The 14,423-nt window shown below is 41.5% G+C and overlaps 1 protein-coding gene across 1 annotated transcript in view; it reads right to left on the reverse strand.

Moving 5' to 3' along the window:
- Nucleotides 1-7,247: 7,247 nt before the first annotated feature.
- CWF19L2 (CWF19 like cell cycle control factor 2) overlaps nt 7,248-14,423 on the reverse strand; it is a 74,529-nt gene continuing 67,353 nt past the window's right edge. The window contains exons 15-18 of the mRNA XM_081001891.1: nt 13,664-13,819; nt 11,683-11,763; nt 9,669-9,770; nt 7,248-9,041 (exon numbers count right to left, since the gene is read on the reverse strand). Of these exons, the coding sequence (XP_080858017.1) occupies nt 8,901-9,041; nt 9,669-9,770; nt 11,683-11,763; nt 13,664-13,819 (480 nt within the window). The 3' untranslated portion in view covers nt 7,248-8,900. The remainder of the gene's footprint in view (nt 9,042-9,668; nt 9,771-11,682; nt 11,764-13,663; nt 13,820-14,423) is intronic.

Raw genomic sequence — 14,423 nt, forward strand, 5'->3', positions numbered from 1 at the left:
GAGAGTCTAAACAGGAAGAAGAAGAAGAAGAAGAAGAAGAAGAAGAAGAAGAAGAAGAAGAAGGTCGTCATATTTGGACACTCTGTTGAGATGGAGAAAATTTCCATTGTTTTTTGTCTCCTATACTTTAACATGGGTATTTGAACATTTAGATTCATAAAACAATCCAGCCTGAAGACTGAGTGGATAATAGCAGATTAAGAAACTGATTTAAAAAAATAAAAAAGACATAAAACCACAGTTAAAATAAGTATGACACAATGAGTGCTAACATTTTCAGTCCATTGGCAGCAAAAAAAACCAACCCTGAATCTATAAAGCCTGTCCAAATTAAAAGAACTTGCAAAGACTCAATAAGAAACTCCTCTGATTTAAGTTTTGCTGTGAACATTTTCCAGCAGCTAGAAAAATCAAATCAAGATTTTAGAATTATCAGCCAAAATGGAATTTAGCACTTATTCAAGCCATAACACATTTTCCTCCATGATCGGCAGCTGAGATATATAACCAAGAATTGTATTCTCATGACTAAGTTCTCGTTGCTGCCATTTTCTGAAAAGAGGTAAATGGACCAGCTTCTTGCCATGTTTCTAAAAAAATACACGGTGTAATTATAGATACAGATTGTGGCGCTGTATGTCCTTCTGTGGAGCATTCTGGCGCTGCAAAGATGCATCCCAATATCTGTGTGCACAATCATGATTTCTTTCATTTTGTTTATCATGCTTGGACATGGCCAAATCTCTGGTGCAGAGATGGGGAACCTCAGGGGACTAAATGTGGGGGCCCCAGCCATCTCTATCTGACCCTCAGGGCTCTCCCCACACCCTCCCTGCAGGCCCCCATTCCTCACTGGCCCTGCCTTTTCTGCTCCATGTGTATTTTCACTTGCCTGCAATGTGCCTTTGAAAACTGATCTTGTTTCTTGTTTGCCTGGATGGAGGATTGAGAAGGATGTATGAGCATATGTACGACTCAGCTACAAAAATTAGAAAAAAAGCACTATAAATGTGTTATAACACTATGACACCAGATAGTGCTGTAGTGTTCAATCCTTTGGCAATGCGATTTTGCATTATGAGCTTTACAAAGCGTTTTCCTGAAACGTGTTTTTTTTATGTGTGTAGATCCAGCCGTAGACTCACCTATTACATTAATGTAAAATTCACACCAGTTGTTCCACCCACTTTTGCCCCTGACCTCTGTCACTACTGGTATGTCACTACTGGCCCCCTGAATGTAGTCCAACCTGAAAATGGGTCCCCAGCCCTTCTCTAGGGGAGGCCTTACTCCCTGGCTGACCTGACTTGGGGTAACAATTAAAATTAGAGGATAAATCCTGCTGGTTCAGACCAAAGGTTTATCTCAGGTGTGGGGAACCTTTGGCCCTCAATCTGTTGCTGAACTACAACTCCCATCAACCCCAGCAAGCATGGCCAATGACTAGGAATGATGGGAGTGTGGGAATGTTTAGGGATGCAGGGGAGGATATATTGTCTAAGATATCCTATCCCAACTTGTCGTTACAAGTTCAACAAAATCAGCAGAGTTAACATTCCCCCTTTTTTTAAACACACGCACAGCAGATAGCTTGCTCAGACTTGTTAGAGTCTCTGTAAACATTTCCTGGTATTTCCCCCGTTTAATCCCTCCTAAAATAAGACGCTACGCAGTCTTCTGTAAAACGTTTACTCACAAGTAATCGTCTGTTCACATAAAGGTTCCCAGAAGGCAGACTTAAAAGGTTAGAACATAGTTTAAATGTGGTGACTATCTCCTTACGGGAGAAAGCCCCCCTTTTCTTCTCTTGGCCTGGAGCCAAGGGTGCATTTTTATGTGCTGTTATTAAGATGGCATTGATAGAGACAAAAGAGACAAGATGGTCGCCAGCCTGTGGTTCTGGTTCTTTCTACTTCAGGAGAGGCCATGCCCATCTCAAGTTACACATAGGAAGTTTCGTCTCAATCCTGGAAAGCGGGAAGTTCCGGCTGGAGGACTGAGACAACCTTCATATCTTCTCTAGCAATGTTGTGTTTGACTGCACCTGATTCTTACATCCCACAGGGAGGTGTAGTTCAACAATAGCTGGAGGGCTGGAGGTTCTGTTTTAACCTGGTTTATCTAGCCCATCATCCCGTTTTCTATAGTGACCAACCAGGTGCCTATGGGAAGCCTTCAAGCAGGATATGAAGGCAAAAGTCCTCTCCTGCTGCTGTCCCCCAGTATGTGATATTCGAAGGAATACTAGTAGCCATTGATAAGCCTCGTTTTAAAGCTGCTCAGGTTACCATGTCTTTGAATAGCAAGCACCATGATTTATCTGTGCGCAGTGTGAATAAGTATTTTATTGTGTCTGTCCCAAATCTTCCACCCTTCTGTTCAAGAGGAATTGGGTTAGGAGGGCTGGGAGACAATGGAAGAGTGTGCCTTCAGGTGTGAAGTTAAACTGCAGGGGTGAAGTCAAACTGAAGTCACAGTGCCTGCTGTGGGTGTAGAGACCAATACAAGTGAGACATATTTTGTTGCAGCTGGGGCAGATGAAGGCGTCTGGTTGTGCTGCTGCAGATGCACCATGGCGTTTCTTCTTTTTTTCCTTTGGCATTATGAGAGGGGAAGGAAAACACCCCTCTTGCCTCACTGATGTTCTGACCACATCGGGTTAAGAAGTAGAAATGAGCCATATGACCAGGTAGGAACAGCTGCTTGATTGAGAGTTAACAAAGATTTGGAAAGCTTCTGCCACAGCTTTTTCATGCATTGCCATTATCAAAGTTCAGACAAAAGTAGGACTGAGAAGAGGGAGGGAAATCTCAGGCATAGAGTTTATAAGTGTTAATGTTCAACTGAAGGAAGAGGGAATTCAGAATTGCAGGAGGGAAATGAAGTTTGAAGCAGAATGTGAAAATGCAAGAACAATGTAAGCTTTTTGCAATCCCTGCCCTGTGACATTATTTGACCAGGAAGTCCTCAAGTACTTGGCTCAGTAAATAATCCCTTGTTTACATTTCTTAAAAAGGGAAAACACCACATCCTTCTCAGAACAAAGGAGGCATGGAGCAGCAGGAAGATAATTCAGGTGCAAACACCAGAACTCTCCAGACCAGTCTTTCCCAACTTTGCACCCTCCAATGTTTTGGACTACAATTCCTATCATCTCTTCCCATTGGACCATGCTAGCTGATGCTGATGGGAGTTGTAGTCCACAGCATTTGGCAGGCCACAGATTCCCCACCATTGATAGAGAAAAGTGATTTGAGTAAACGTGAGCAAGGCATGCTCATCACTTCAATACCTACAAAAATACTGGTGACTTATGTTGCAAGGGTTTAAACACACTCACTCGGTCACTCATAACCACCCTAAGTATAAAGATCTACTTTTAGCTTTTCTTTTCTTTTCCTTTTTTGAATGGGAAGGGAGAACATTTGCTTTTCACACACAACTCAGCATCCAGTTGTATCCAGGGTCAAGATATATTTATTCATACAGGTGTCAGATGACAAGTTAAACAATCTGTTGCTTCTGTACTGTACAAAACATGGCTCCCTTGAGAAATAAAAGATACGAAGAAAAGATCAGAAAGCTCTTGAAAGAACAGTTGAGAAAACAGAAAGCTTCTTGAAGAAACAAAATAAAAAGTATAGTCAACATCTCATTATATTATTCTTGTAAATCTCCCATACTTCCTGGAAAAAACAGGAGGATTCCAATATTCCGAAAGAAGAATGCAGCTTGTATTTTTACTGTTTAGTTTTACATAAGAGTGGGTTTTCAAATTGTAGGTGTATTTACTGCTAGGGACGCAGGTGGCGCTGTGGTGTAAACCACTGAGCCTTGGGCTTGCCAATCGGAAGGTCAGCGGTTTGAATCCCCATGACGGGGTGAGCTCCTGTTGTTCGGTCCCTGCTCCTGCCAACCTAGCAGTTCAAAAGCACGTCAAAGGGGAAGTAGGTAAATAGGTACCGCTCCAGCGGGAAGGTAAACGGCGTTTCTGTGCACTGCTGTGGTTTCCCTAGAAGTGGCTTAGTCATGCTGGCCATATGACCCAGAAAAACTGTCTGCGGACAAAGGCCTTCAATTTGCACATCGGCCATGTAGGTCAGGACTGGTTGTAATTCACTCACCAATTAATTGAACCAGGACTGTAATGTGTTTATTTAGTTGAGGCATCTGTAATACCTCCTTGACCCCACCCCACCCACCACCCACCCCTGGATAGCACAATAAACATTAAAAGGACAGTTAATGAAAATCTACAGCAAAACAGAGAGGCAAAGCGAAAATAAAATATAATCATGCACTTCATTCTTCCCCATTCTTCTTTTGCTTGGGCAAAACGGCACATCTTTAACCTTTAACCAGGATGAAAACAATGTAGAGGATGATGCACTTTGGGAGACTATTCCAAAGCTCTGGGGCCACCACATAGAAAGCCCTTCTTCAGACCCCTGCATTGCAAATCTTGCTCCACAAGTGGCCACCAAGAGGGTTGTCTCTGCAGCTTGGTATGTGGGGTGGGCAACATTCTTTCAGATATTTGAGACCCAAGCTGTCTGTGGCACAAACTCTGTGCTGTTATAGAAGTACCTTGAATTGGGCCTGAAGTATCACAGGCAGCAAATGCAACTTTTAAAGTTGGCATTATTTGCAAGTGACTAGAAGGAGCACCTGCTAGTACCTTGGCTGCCACATCCTGCGCGAGTTGTAACCCCCAGGCAGTTTTCCAGAAATGCCCATTACTCCTTGGTAATGCATTCTCTACTAGGTTGCCACTACAGACACTGAAGTCTCAATGCAGAAATTCAACGTGCTGCCGTCTGGGTCTGAAGAGAGAAATGCTACAAGAATCTGTATGTGCTGCATATATGTACATATCATGTGTGACAAGATGCAGTTATATGCCCCACAAAGGACTAATTTAATAGAGTCTGTGCATTTCAGAATGAGAAGCCTATCCAAGTAAGACGCAAAGCCTCCGAAAGTGGAGGCCACAGCACAGTGGGAGAGCAGAGTTTGCAAGCAAGTGTAGGGTTCAAACATCAGCTTCTCCAGCTAAGGGGGGATGGGGTGCGAATCCAGCTGCAGGACTGGGGAAAGCATCTTTGCCAGAGAACTACTGCTAGAGTATACAAGCATAGGTCTGCTTCAGGCAAGTCAGCTTAATGTGTTCTTTGAAAACCTTGAAATAAATTCCACGCCATCTCCCAAGGCACCAAGCATGCTATTTGCAGGAGCCTCTTACAAGCCCGATTGTGAAGGGAAGCGAACTAACAATACTGCTTGCCTCCTTCACTACTGCAGAAGGAGCCACAAAGACTATCATGGGGATAACGGCTGCAGTTCTTTTCCCTTGCTTAGGACAACTAACACTGCAAATATTCAAGGAGCTGCCTCTTTTTGTCTGACCAGTTTCTGATACTTATCTTGGTCACTTAAAAAAGAAAGAAAAAATCCCAGATTCTTTCCCTCGGGGGCAATGCTCTAGTTTCAGCTTTTCATTTCAGCTGGAAATTTCAGGGTTTTTAAATGACCGGGCCAAGCGACTCCCAGTATAGCATGACTTGGAAAGTTTATATTTGCTTTGGATGGACTCTTGCCCCTTAACAGCAGCCAAGGCTCTCCTAGTCAAGTGCATACTTTAACATTCTCACCATATAAACGAAACATATTTTGCATTGTCTAACAAAGCAAACAAAAGGAGATACCTTTCTCCTTTAACCTCTGGAGCCACCCAGTAAGCCATCAGGAAGACAGAAGTCAGATAGTTGGCAAACTTAATGCAAGTGGGTGTTGAACTGTATTTGAGCCCAGATGATCGTTTGATGCAGATACAGCCAAGAAGAGAGCATTTATGGTGTGCATGATGGAGTGCTATGAAAGTTTAGGCTTAGAATGGGAAGGAACCTCAACAGGAACAGGATTCCTGTTGATGCAAGAAATCCTGCACTATGACATCTCTGACAGGTCGTCACACAACTTCTCCTTATCTATTATATTTTCCTCTTTCAATTTTTTTTACTGATTTTCCACATTTATAACAAATATAACATGTAAAAAACACAAAACAAAACATCTTACAATACTAAAGGGGGGGGGGATCATTACTTCTAGAATCCAAGTTAACTTTCATTGTAGTCTGACTTCCTCGATTCTCCCCAAATAATGAATTTCATTAAAACACCTTTGTAAGAGTTCTCCAAAATCCTCTTTCTAATACAGTTAACTCCTTCAACTATCTTCATCTCTTTTCTTTTTGACTTAAATCCATATTACTATACAACATTCTTATTCTAATCGTAGGCCTATCAGATACTTTCAAGTACCTTCTAATTATCTTATATTACAATATTTAGCTAAATAGTCTTTAAATTTCTTCCAGTCTTCTTGGTGCTCCTCTTCTTTCTGATCGCAGATTCTCCCAGTCAGTTCGGCCAGCTCCAAAAACTCCATCTTCATCTGCCATTCTTCAACCGTTGGTATTTCCAATTTTTTGCTAATAGCAGTCTTGTCGCTGTAGTGGCATACAAAAATAATCTAACATCTTTTTTGGGCAATTCCAATCCTATTATTCCAAGTAAAAAGGCTTCTGGTTTCTTAACAAATGTATTTTTCAACATTTTTTTCAACTCATTATAAATCTTTTCCCAGAAGTCCTTAACCTTAGGACACGTCCACCACATATGATAAAAGGTGCCTTCTTTTTCTTTCTCCTTATCTATTATGGCAAACCCACCCCAGTATATTCCACTGTTGAGCAGCTTGCACTATCAGGAAGTTTCTCCAAAGGCTGAAATCTCCTTTCTTGTCCTTTGAACCTCACTTTCCCCTGGCAGACTGTGAAGGAATGTCTAGTAATTAATCTGTTAGACCTGCAGGCATTGGTTATCTCTGCTTAAGACAGGAGAGGCCTACTCTTCATAGGTTCAGATTCCTGAATAGGTATGTTGTCTGCTGGGTCTCCTGCTGCTGTAGCTTCCAAAGTAATGGGGACTTCCATACAATACAGGGATGGTCCACATGGTGCCCTCCAGGTGGACTAGAATTCCCATCAGCCTCAGCCACCATGGTCAGGGATGATGGATGTTGTAGCTCACAACATCTCAAAGGCATCATGGTGGCTAACGTCAAGTCATCAATTTAGAATACAGTACTTGGCTCCATGCACTATTCTCCATGAAAAAAGAAATCATCACATGGATCACATCATTGTCAAAGAGCAAGCCAGAAGTAAATCACACCATTCAAAGTTTGAGTTAACTCTTTATTAGCAAAATCACCATCTTCACAGACTTGATGCAGTGTCAGGCCCAATGAGCACAGCAGTTCATCCCTGGTAGGTCTGGCCCCATGAATCAGTTGCCAAGACTGAAAGTCCCCACCTCCCCACAGCCGTCTAAGTTCCCTCTCTCCAGGGCTTTTTCCAAGCAGAGACTTTGCCTGTGTGCAGCCAACCTCTCCCTTGGTGGTTTCCCAGCTGGTTCCTCCCACCATTCCTCTGCATCCAACCAGTCCATGGCACGAATTTAGAGACTGGGCACTTTCAAAGTAGCTGATCCAGTTTTCTGGGATCCCAAGAATCTTGAAGTAGTAACTTGTGTGCAGTGCACATGTGAACTATAGCTATAGTCCACCATGGTTTGCAGAAGAATAACCAAGGTATTCTAAGCACAAGTGTAATTCAGTTTTTGGCAGTGTTGTGACTTCCCCAAGGAGTGTCCCCAACCCAGCTTAAATTCCTGTAAACTTTACAAGTACTTTCCTTTAACCACCCAAATCTGAACAAGCCATTCTACTGCACAGGGAAGGGAATGTGTTATAGACAAAACCATAAACAAAACAGGTTCAGATCCTTGTTTTGACATAACCTGCAAATGCATTTCCACCATGAGAGCAGAGCTAATATACAGTGTGCCCATGTGACAAAAGTATCCTACACTGTTTACCTTCCTGTCACAGTGGTACCTATTTATCTACTTGCACTGGTGTGCTTTCGAACTGTTAGGTTGGCAGAAGCTGGGACAGAGAAGTGGGAGCTCATCCCATTGCGCAAATTCGAACTGCTGACCTTCTAATCGGCAACCCCAAGAGGCACAGTGGTTTAGACCACAGCGCAACCCACGCCCCCTATTCAATTTCCACTATCTGAATACTATCAAACACAGATTTCTGGACCATCTATGTAGCTTTCTTGGGATTCCTCCATGCCACTGTGCCATTTGAAATATTAATCCAGTTGCGAGGCAGAAATTCCCTTCCTGCAGAAATGACCTAAGTCATGCTTTACCCTTTCCAGTTTACATTTGTTCCAAACCTTTATTTTGTTGCTTCACTGAAAAACTGTTACTTGCTGGACTTCAACAGGATAGTGAATCATCTTGTCTCAAGATTCCTGCCAAGCTCAATTCTCTCTCTACCTAGTCACTCTCTCTTTGGGAGAATACTGGCATTTCCATTTTCACAAGGCTGTTGAGAAAGGTATTTGCCTAAGTAGTCTTTAATGCTGTTTAGCCAGTTTTAGAGATATTTTCTCTCTTTGACGTTTAAATGTCAATAAATCAATTTTCTTTTTAAGTGCACAGTGTGCATCTGACAGCACCTCCCAGAGGCCATGATTTAAACAAGGTATTATGAAAAGGGCTTTAAGAAAAAGAGCACACAGCAGAAAATATGAGGCATTAAATATAAATAAATGACATTGTGTTGAAATCAATTTGCCTTGTAAATAACTCAAATTAAATGTATGAACTGCGTTCTTTTAAAATATATTCCCCCCCCCCCAAAAAAAGTGTTCACTAGGAATGTAGAAAACATCCTGTCATCCTTAACACATGCCTTTCTATAAAATGGATTGGTTTTATGGATCTTGACGGTCTATTGGCAGGTATTGCATCGTCAAAGCTTCACTCTTTGCTTTTGGTGAAATCGTACGGTTTCCACTTCTGAGCAAAATGCAACACCTTCTTCCTCTGGTCCTCAAAGTTTTCTCGCAGTCCCTTTCTCCACAGCCTGGGCTCCAAATCCAGCATGCCACCAATTATTTCCTTTTAAAGCAGGACAGACAGAGAAGAATATTACTGCTCTTAATTAACCTTGGAAATTCACACCTGTTCAAAACAAGGACTGCAAAGTACAATTGGACTGATGGGGGGGTTATTCCAGCTCTGCATTTTAACAAGTGACTCACCCACATGTGCTCTATGCAAACTACTTCCTTTAAGGACTACGGGGGTGGAGTGGGAACAGGAGATTTGAACTGACAGCCACATCCCCTGCAAATCTACCCACAGCATTAGAGATTCTGTTTGTGGGGGGAAAGAAGATTAAGTTATTCCCTAAATCCATTATTGAGTCTCTCTCTCTCTCTCTCTCTCTCTCCACTCACAATATTGATCCTGCTAAAAAAAATTAGTCCTTTACCTCCAGGCAAACATTTATTACAACCCTCGCTTTGAATGGTAAGATCTCAACATCATATAGAATGGCTAATTACACAACTCAAACCCTGAGATAACAAACGTTCTTCATGTCCCTGGGATGCTCTAAAGCACACAGTAATAAAACTGCCATGTATATTCAACTTTGCTAATGTAGGCAGTGAGCTTCTCAGAATGGAGCGTGCAGGAGGGTCTCCCACATCAGCCTCTTTGAACAGGTGACATAATAAATACCTTTCCAAAATAAAGGGGGAACTTGCGATGATCTTCAACGACGTGAGCAAAGCCCCCTTGTAGGCCGAAGTCTACGGAGAAATAAGGCAAACCTTTCGGAACCTAAAAAGACAGAGAGGCCATTCATTATTTCATGCAAAGAAAGACAGATCATGGGGCTGTCTTTTGATACTTAAAAAACTGACAACCAGCTCATTTAGACATATCTTGGAGGCTGATGAAGCAAAAATCAACACATACACACACAATTCTTAAACCCTGAACTGCAAGGAACTGAACTATGAAGGACAGAAACATGTCAATAAGATGTCAGGGTCATGAACTCATGGTTATGTTCCCTCCTCACTAACTACAAACCTTGGCTACAGCTCGCGTTCGGACAACACACCAAGGCACACTTTGGCTTAGGTCAAAGCCACAGAGCGCTGGAGTAAAAAGGAGTAAGAAAAAGCAAAACGGCTGCATGATCCTCCCCAGGAGACAGCAAGTTTGTCTTGCTGTCCCAATAAGCCATAGTTTGGCTTACCACGACGTGCAAACTGGACACAAACACAATGTCCCTTTACTACTACTAATAATACAGTCAAACCTCTTCTTACGTCCACCTCCGCTTGCGTCCATTTCGCCCAACATCCGCGGCAAACCCAGAATTAACTGATGGGTTTGCAGCTGTTCACACATGCAAAGGAGTGGCGATCGCCGTTCGCACATGCGCAGAAGCGAGCAATCACCGCCTGCGCCTGTGCACAACGGCACCTCTCCCAGCAACCTGTTTCCACCTCCAGAATGGATTATGGTCACAGGTAGAGGTTCCACTGTACTTTATTATTTATACCCCGCCCATCTGGCTGGGTTTCCCCAGCCACTCTGGGCAGCTTCCAACAAAATATTAAAGATAAAATAAAACATCAAACATTAAAAACTGCCCTAAACAGGAATAATAATAATTTACTAATAATTCCTCATGCTTTTTTATGGATTTTAAATATGCCGTCGTAGCGCACACAGTTTTCTTCTGCTGAGAAAAGGTCCAATTAAAAAAAGGATAAATGTAAACAAAAGAGTAGCGGTAAATAAAACTCTATACACTAGAATTCCCTCTGGGGAAGCATCAAGTGTTTATGACCTTTCCACTTACTCTGAAATGTGAATACGGTCCACACTGTCACTGAAAAGGACACGTGGAGATTAATTTTGGGAGGCAATGAACCATCAGATGCCCTGAATAAGGACCAGGAAATAGGCAGAAAACCGGGAGCAACAGCAAGATAAACAGTACGATTCCCATCATCCCTGACCACTGGTCCTGTTAGCTAAGGATGATGGGAATTGTAGTCCCAAACATCTGGAGGGCCGGAGTTTGCCTATGCCTGAACTACAACTTCCAGCAGCCTTTCTGCACGACAAACTATATTCAGCAGCCGTCTTTGTGAAAAGAAGTCTATAGATTTCAGAGCTTTGCCTCTTGCCCCAGCCCTTGAGAAGGATATAAACCATCTTGTTGGTTGGAAAGGAGACTGCATTGACACCAAACAAAGACAACCATTTCCATAAGCCATCATTACATAAGGGCAGGCTATGCAGTGTGATCCTATACATGCTTATTACAAAGTAATTCCTGCTGAATCAGCGGGGCTTATACCCTTGCAAGTGTGTTTAGGATTGCAGCCCTAGACATTCTGATACCTGAGTCGAAACATTCATTCGAAACCCTCAGCCATGATAGTTAGTGCCTTGAAAAACCAGGAGTAATATTTAAAAGGTTTGCGTTACTGGCGTCAATTCATCTATTTTAACTTTCAGAACTCCAGCAGAAGATCTTTGTATTAACACCACTGCAACGGTATTTGACTCGTGAACTGAAACCTCACGTCTTACATAAACTGTACTTTAATTGTCTTTTCTCCTTTTACTGTTCTGGATCTTTTAAAACTTGGCCCATTTTTTTTTTTGAAAATGAGAACAAAAAACAACAACTGCCCACGTGTTATAAGGGACAAGCTTCAATACATACCGACTTGCGAACATCTTTTGAAGATAGATCAATCAGCTTTTTATTCATGGACCATTCTTCATCAGACTCCATTATGGCTTTCTGAAAAAATATTGCAACAACATATGAAACACTTTCAGAATGACACCATATGCCATAAAGTAGAACTTGATTTGTAATAAATAAATAAAAAGCAGTTAGAATACTGTGTAATTTCAAGAACGAATATTAATTTTATAATGCCAGAAACTAACTTCATGACATTTCTCCAATTTGTAGAATTCAATTTACATGCATTAATGCATAATGAAGACTGATTTTATACTAATTTTATTCAGTGCCTTTCACTTTTTATAGCTTCACAACTGCAGTCTAACGTGGGCCTTATACAATTACCTTGAAATGAGAATTTTCAGTTTGCCAAATTAAAAAGGCCACAGGAATTAATTAAGTTATATTGGCTCTTTTTTGTACATAAGAAAAACCAAAGGTAAAGGTCATGCTTTTGTTGCCAATGTTAATTAAAATCTAGCATACATATATTTTAAGTTGCTACTGCCACAAAAAGCTATCTAAATAGTTCCAAGTCTAAACCATGTTCAGACACTCAGCAGAGCTTGTATGTTAAGAGTGCTGCCCTATACTCCTCTAGATGCAGTGAAATAATGGAAGCTGCCTTGTATTGAGTGAGCTTATTGCGATATCCAGCTCAAAACTGTCTACACTGACTGATATCAGCTTTCCAGGATTCCAGACAGGATCAATTTCCAGGAGATGCCAAGATTGAACATGGGATCTTCTGGATGCAAAACACCTGCTCTACTACTCGGACATGGTCCTTCCCTCTTCTCTGCCTGCCTTGTTCTGCTGCAAGCGGAAGAGCAAAGGAGATCACATGTTGACTGCTCACTTGAATTGTTGAGGGGAAAACCTATTACACTGAGGCCCAGCCCCATTATATCCATATACTGCTGTGAGCAGAAGCTGCATCCAAAATGGCCCTGTTGAAAACAATCTTGTCAGGTTAACAGCACAGCTCCTCAGCCATTTGAAAAAAACAAAATAAGACACACACACAAACACACAAAGTAACTACACATCCAGCACAAACAGTTCACTTACATTGGCAACTTCTATCCTTGCCTTTGGGGCAGCGGCGAATTAGACACATTTAGTGCCTGTGTTTATTAAGCACTTAAAATGGCAGACGGTGTCAGAGACAGCATGTACACAGATGGTTATTATTAATTTAATTTATAAACTACCCTTCACCTGAAGTTCACAAACGATGTAAAGGCAGAATGTGCTCAGCCCCCGTTACTTAAAGCAAACTGCCCAAACCATATGAAAATACCTTTGTCTTTTTGACCAGAACTTCTTTTCCTTCATCTTTGGGCAGGAGATGCTTTATCACATCCATATAAATACCCTCAAAAGTATGCCTGGTTTTGCACCTGTCAGTTACTGAATTCAGGCAGATTCATGAATGAATTCGCTCCTGGCTCCCACGGAGGAACTGCCACTGAGACAGGGCATAAGCAAGGAGCAAAGCATGCTTTGTGTTCATTCGGCTCCCTCAGCTCCGTTATTTTTAGTGTGGGGTATTCGGTAGCGAGTTTGTGCAGTTAGAAAATCTGGTTTTTAAAAAACCCTGGCCTGTTCATGCTGCCAACTCGGGGGCCATAGTGGGCTATCCAATGTGCACAGCAGGAGTAATTTGATACAACAATACCTGTTTCCTTCATAAACCTATTTTCTGTACTTCCAGTTTTGCTGAAACAAATAGTTTGGGAAACCTGAAGAAGTGTAATAAATTTCACTTGAAGAAGGAGAGTTAAATTAATCTGATGTATTTCAGGGAATCTATTTGCTTTTTTGAGCTTCACACAGCCAACTTTAGTTCAGTTTAAAAAAACAAAACTGCCAATTTAGTTCAGTTAAAAAAAACAAAAGTGGTATGATCAAAACGCAAAACTGAGGAAACTGGAAAGTTTGTAGATACCTTGAAGTAGATGGGAGCCATATCACCCACTTCCTTTGGGAGGGGGATGCATTCATATACCATGTGGTATCGCTTCTTTAAATTTAAGTTTGTCTCAAGGAAGACACAATCCAACTCTTGAGCTTCAAACATCTTCACCAAAGCTTTCCTGAATATCTGTAAAAAAAGAGAGGGAGTAGAGCAAGAAGAGTAAAAATACGTATAGTTTTCAATCACAGAAATGTTAGGCAACAGCTGCGGTTAAGTATCTGGCATTACTGAGAAGTCAAACTTTCACAGGTTAATGTCACATTGCATTCAAAATAAAATGAGCTCAACACTGGAACATGATGAGCAATTTTAAATATTTATACTACATGCATAATGGCAACTGTAGGTGTTGTTTTCTGTCAAATGAAAGGTGCATGAAGTTCAAAAAATTGGAGGGCATCATAAATGGAGGCAGAAACCATGGGAGGCCTCAGAGTTTCATTTCCTCAAAAGTTAATACCTTGACTTGCTTAGACTCCAAATGCCACCATCCTTCCACTCTTCCTTCCAATTACACAATTTATCAAAAAGTGACATTTTCATCAGGGATGATTGACCTTTAAGCCAGATACTAATATTTCCTTAAAGAAAAGCAATCTTGGGTCTCTCATCTCCATTGTGCAGATGTTTACCCAACCTGTTACTGTAACAGACTTGACCTGTGTGTATACTCACTCATTTTCCTCTATAGGATAGAATGTCACAACTGATCATGGAGTAGATCAGTTTC

This window comes from Podarcis pityusensis, assembly GCF_964106645.2.
Source record: "Podarcis pityusensis genome assembly, chromosome: 4".
Taxonomy (NCBI): Eukaryota; Metazoa; Chordata; class Lepidosauria; order Squamata; family Lacertidae; genus Podarcis; species Podarcis pityusensis.